The sequence below is a fragment of the Athene noctua genome, chromosome 4, assembly GCF_965140245.1.
Source record: "Athene noctua chromosome 4, bAthNoc1.hap1.1, whole genome shotgun sequence".
Taxonomy (NCBI): Eukaryota; Metazoa; Chordata; class Aves; order Strigiformes; family Strigidae; genus Athene; species Athene noctua.
In genome coordinates this window covers 14,892,331-14,898,330 of record NC_134040.1, presented here as the reverse complement: position 1 = coordinate 14,898,330, position 6,000 = coordinate 14,892,331, and the positions used below count along the sequence as shown (strand labels likewise).

The window sequence follows — 6,000 nt, the reverse complement described above, 5'->3', positions numbered from 1 at the left end:
ACAGATGTGTGGGTGACTATGATAAAACCATTATCTTCTTTTTTCTTCTGTTAGCTATGCTCTAGCTTGCAGCTTTCTTACCAGCTCTTTCAAAGGTTTCTGTGTTCTTTGCAGGATTAAATGTGGGTTTATGTTTGATAAAGGGATTTAAAAAGAATGTTATTAGGTCCCTCTGCACTAAGAGATACAGACACATGCTTATTTATTGGAAAATATTTCCATCATAGTGGCATGAAAAAATGCATAAGACACAGGTAGGCTGTGTACCCTACTCCACTGGAAAAAATATCAAAAGTTTTACAAATAAAGCATGTAGACAGTATTATATTTTTAATTATCATACCAGTCCAGGAAAAGCAAGGAAAATGAACACATTACAAGGAAGAATAGGATCCATACTCTAAATCCAGCGTTGTTTTTGATGGCCTGTGAGGAAAAGTTATCTCCATTACATCACTAGTAAACACACAGTAGAATATCAACAATGGCAACCCAGGATGACTGCTAGTGGCTTCACTCTTACCTTCCACAGGAAAAAGAACAAAACCTGCCCTTTGTTTCTGGTGAATAAGAGTCAGGTTGGCTATATCTCATTAGATTTATCACACTAAAGAAGTTTCTCTCAAAATCTTAGAATTGGTAATTTAAAAAAAAAAAAAAAAATCCCAAGATTCCACACAATGTAAATATATTCAAAACATTAAGAATTACATTAAAATGTACATGCTTAAAGATTTAAGTTCCAAAAGTGAAATTTTGTGATTAGAAATAATCAGACCTTCATCACTTAATAAACATCATCCAAGTAAAGACCAAACTAAAACCCAACAGCTATTTGTAGGGGTTGATTTAGCGCTGTTGATTGTGTATTTCAGTCTCAGAGCAAGGAACAAGCATTTTTCTTGGGTTCTCCTTCTGAAAATTGAGACCAGCACATACATGGGGATCTGTTTTCTGTAATTTTTCAGATTTACACACAGAATAGATTTTTTTTGTGATAAAAACATTAATGTGAGTGATGAAGGTTTGATTTATCATGTTTCTTTACTGTTTCTCAGTTTGGTTTAGGAAACCTAGTTCTACCTACAAATGTGAAAAATGAAGCAAAAATAACTTCAGTTCATGCTATATTTGAGGCACTTTTCAGGAGAGCTGAGCAGTAGCTAACTCATCCTTGAGTTAGATATTTTGTGTGCTTTCAGGAGGCAGGGAAAAACAAAAAAAAAACCCAAAAAACCCGGAGCCATTTACTCAGTAGCATAATTTAGGAACTCTGTTTTCATTGAAATCTCAGTTCCTGAGAGAAAACATAATTTCATTCTAATTAGTAAGACAATGGGATAGATTTGTTTACTAGGAGCATGTGAGATGCATTCAGCATGGTAAGGAGACTCTTCTGCTAGCATTCAGCTTTTAACTCCAGTTTCAACAATTTCAGCACTTATTTGTAGTCTGCAGTTTCTCCTCCCTCTTTTTTTTTTAAACAAACTTCACAAGTGCTTAAGTGCATGCCATGTGGCTTTCACATGTAAAAAAAAAAAAAAAAAAAAGGTGAGGCCAAGTAGATTTCTGCAGATCATGGTTAGCAAGACGAGCAACGTGAACTATTGAGAACCTCAGCCAACTAGTTCAATTCTTCCAAAATCACGTCCTGATGCCCCAACACATGCTGCACCTGTACTGTGGGGGAGCTCACACATGCTGTTTAAAGTAACACTTGGGCAAAACTGAAAGCTAAGAGGAAATCAGTGAGTTTAAAATACAACTTTGAGGCATTACCTCTCTTATGTCCTCATTGCCTTCTTTGATATTTTCTGTTGCACCCACAACTAATTGATGGATATTGTCAATATCAGTTTCCTGTTGAAAAAATAAAATTGAGAAACAGGGATGAACGCTTCCAAGACTTGGGGAACAAGCAGAACTCAAAAATGAAATACAATCTGTATTCTTCACATCTTAGTTTCAATGATGCAAAGGTATAGAGGCAATTAAGTTATAATGTGTTGACCTGTGATTTTATGAGTCTGAGCGGAGACCACCAAGATCAGCAGGAAGTCTCTCATTTATCTAGAATCCAATCTAACCTATGTAATTTTTGGCATCTCCTTTGGAAGAGGTGCCACCATTTTCAGAGAAGACGCTACTAAGCAACATATTTAACAGGATGCTAATTCTAAGGTAGAGACATTCTAGCACATAATGTTGCATTTTCCATTCCTAGTACATACTGATAAGTAACTACGATAAGTACCTTGATTTTGCATTTGAAAACAAACATCTTTTCCCTCACATCTGCATTAGATTCATTAATCTTATGTTTGCATCTTGCATGCAACCAAGACCGAAATACCCCCAAGAAAATCTTCAAGCTGTAATACTACAGCAACAAATACATTATACTAACCTGTTGCAAGACTTTTTCAGTAAATATCTCTTGTAATCTGGAGATTTCCACCACTTTTCCTTCAATTTGTCTTGGCAAAGAACAGAAATACTTAATTAGAAACTAGTGCAGACCTTCCTTGCTCCTGCAGGTTGAGGCTCTCCCGCCCAGCCAGTGGGCTGTTCAGCAGGCACAGCTATGCTGTTAGCTGTCTGTTACGCAGCAGTGGCCTGTGATGAGGGCTCTGACAGCTCCCGGTTGGAAGATGACCAGCCCGCAGTGAACCTCGGCGAGAGGCACCACTCAGTTCTCCAACAGCAGCCTGCACCGCGAGAGCTTTGCTATCTTCCTTCTTTCAGCCAATACAATAAAAACCATGGTGTAGTAAATTTTGATGTATCCTTTATATATGCTACTAGGAAGTGTGAAATTCACCTTGCCTAGTACCAATAATTCAAAAGTAAAGCTCTAGCCTAAGCTAGCCATTCAGGTTTTCTGCACAGCATGCGGAGAGCAAACTGTACCTCTGCTGCTCTGCCATACGGACGCGTCTCTGCACGGGGGGCAGCGACTGCACCTCCCCTCCTGCTGTCCGTGCAGCGGATACCGTGGTATGACTGGAAAATTTAACTTTTCTAAACTTGGATAAGCGAGACAGAATGTAAGCCTTCCAAAGTTAAGCAGTACTATTTTGGATAGTTTGTATGTCACTCAGAACCATTCTTTACACTGTGGGACAGCACAGTGTGTAAACTTGTACAGTTCATTTCCTGGGCACTCCTATCTTGTCCCTCCTACCACACCACTACAGTTTAGGCAGCCAGGTGTCCTGGCTGTGTGGGGGTGTTGCCTGCATTACAGGAACGGCATGCAATCTGTCAAGTAACAGAAAATCGTACCTGACTTCATCAAAGAGGTTATTCATTTCACCAACAAGTCTCTGGTTCTCCTGTTCAAACTGGAAGGAGGAAAGAAGGAAATTGCACACATGAGTTCACATGCTTGGACTTAGGGAACCTTCATCCCCACCCCTGATTGACCAACTTCCACCCTTCCTTGCAGTCTATTTACATGTCCCAACTAAAAAGATCTGCAAGAATTACTAATCCTGGCCTAAATGAACAACATGAATCAGCTTATTTGTAACCAGTCACTGTAACACTTGTCATTCTCCTCTCATTAATGAAACAAACCCCTAAAGTAACTTGAAGATTTTGCTCATTACATTTTAGTATGGAAAAATATAGTGGATGAAATCTGTCCTTTTTTATTATTTTAGAAACTTGAGTGGGGAAAGCTTTCATGCTTGTGAAAGCATGTGATTCCCTTCCTGACATCTTTGCACTGTCCTTCACATTATTCCTGTACTGCCCATGGCATGAAGTTAAGAGCTTTTAGATTTTGCTACAATATGAAATATTTTGACATCTAGTGCTTAATACTTTACAAATGCATTGGCTTTATTTATTCCAGCAGAGCTCTTCCATTTAAAACTCAGGAGTCATCAATGAAACATTTAAATATACTTTTAGCATTAGATTTTTCAAAACCCAAGTGTAAATAGAAGACTTTATACAGGAAAATGGGCTTTGCCTTTAGATGTACTTGACTGTGAGATCGTTTGGGGTTGATTACAGAACAAGTGATCATGCAGCAAGGACCATGACATTTTGCTGAAACAGTATCTGCTCAGCCAAAATACAGCTGAGAAAGGTATCCCACGTCACAGTGCGGCTTGTTGGAAACCGCATCGTGAGGACAGTGTCAGAGAGAACCTGTTAGGGCACGCTGAGCTGGGATTTCTAAGGTGCCTGAACGAGCACAATCCTGCAGCCTGGCAGCCAGCTACAGGTGATTCCAAGCCTGAGGGGGCCCACAGCCTGCCACTGCCTGCCCCACTGCTGCCTGCCCCACTGCCGCTCGCTCGGCTCGGGACAGCGCTGTGGTGATCCTGCCCCAGACAAAAGGCTCCTGCTGTCAGGGAGGGCAGAGCACCTCCTATTGGAAGGGTCACGAGTCCCGTTTTGGGGGGGGGGAGCGGCAGCGTATTTGAGGTATTCTGCCAATTCTGCATGGCCAAAGCCTTGGTAACAGCTGGACCTGTGCGGTACAACTTCAGAGGATATTTGCACTTTTCTTATGGGCTGGGAAAGATCTGGCCTACATGGTTATACAGAAACAGCACACAGGATATACATCTCTACTGAAAACATTGTGTGCTACGCATCTCTGACAAACCTGAGTGATGCATGCAGCAGTGCAAATATCAGAAAATAGGATTCAGAATGCAAAGAATTTGAAGTGGGAGCTGTGCAAGACAGCAAGGCCTGTTCTAGTTCAGTTAATCTTATTTTGAACTAGCTGACATTAACACACTGGGATTTTGGCATAATTCAATCACGTTACAGTTTCACTAGCAGTAACAGTGCACCACTCCTCTCAGCCACCTTGCAAGGTCTCGTTACCCTTTTTAAGACAGAGCAGTGTGTTGTCAAAGATGAAAATGCCAACCGGACAGCACTGCTTACAGGTCAGACTTGGTTTTCAGTTGATGCCGTAGGAATTGCTCACTCCGAGCATATGCCCAAGACTTAAGCTTTCAAGAAAAGGTATTGCCCAGAGAAGATACTAAGTATTTGAAAACAACTATCATCTTGTGCAAAATGCAAGAGAAAGGAGGAGACAGGGAAAAGTCTGAGTCATGGAGAACGCTGATAGCAGTGAGAGCCATGTTACATCAGTGAAAGGCAAAGGGGCCTTCTGCTTTTAGAGCAGTGCTACTGAAATAGCTGAAAGTGAAGCACTTTGAAATTCTTAGTTTAAACAATAATGCAGTTCCTCATTAAGATGCAACGTGAACATCAGTGGCTATAATATGACATAAGTTCATCTGACCCATGGCTTCCTTCACAGAGCCAGTCTGTAGGAGTATGTACATTTAACATTATTATACTGCTACATTTGGTGACGCTCTTTCTGAGACCCCTGCCCTGCCCCAGTCATGCGACCAGCAGCTCTGTCCCTCGTCTTTTATGATCTTCCTTATACAGCTTGTGCAACTCCTCACGTGCATTGCTTCAGATGCTGAAGTGTGCATCCCTTGAAATGGTCCGGAATGTTCCAGCTGAAACTTCTGCCACATCAAGTACTTTCGTAATACTAACCCAGAGAAGACATCAGGTGTGTGTATACTACACAGGGTGAAGCAAAAAAGATCCAGTGTAACCACTGAGGAATTTGTCCTGCTCCTCTCTGTCTCTCCACATACACAGTCCTAAGAAAGTGCTGCTGCTCATCTGATCTCACAGTATGACATCTTAGCTCACTAACCACTTTTCCTGACTTTTCTGGTAGTTAGTAAACTGAGTCCCAACACAGGACCAGATGATAGGGCTGGCTTAAGGGAGAGTGGATAGCAGGAGCTGAGCAAGGCTTCTGCACTGCCACAGACCAACACAGAAAAGCAAGAAAACAAGAAAAGGCAAGCCACCTTTCATACCCTTCACCTTCATTCCCTCCTCACACCTCACATCACCACTGTCCCTCACACTTTGTATTTTTTCAGAGAAACAGTACCTGACTCTGTGCCAACAGCAAATTAAATATCAACCTGT

At 41.2% G+C, this 6,000-nt stretch overlaps 1 protein-coding gene across 1 annotated transcript in view; it reads right to left on the bottom strand.

The window, feature by feature from the left end:
* Positions 1-308: 308 nt before the first annotated feature.
* STX18 (syntaxin 18) overlaps positions 309-6,000 on the bottom strand; it is a 69,525-nt gene continuing 63,833 nt past the window's right edge. Inside the window, exons 8-11 of the mRNA XM_074904513.1 lie at positions 3,286-3,344; positions 2,408-2,477; positions 1,780-1,860; positions 309-426 (exon numbers count right to left, since the gene is read on the bottom strand). Of these exons, the coding sequence (XP_074760614.1) occupies positions 331-426; positions 1,780-1,860; positions 2,408-2,477; positions 3,286-3,344 (306 nt within the window). The 3' untranslated portion in view covers positions 309-330. The remainder of the gene's footprint in view (positions 427-1,779; positions 1,861-2,407; positions 2,478-3,285; positions 3,345-6,000) is intronic.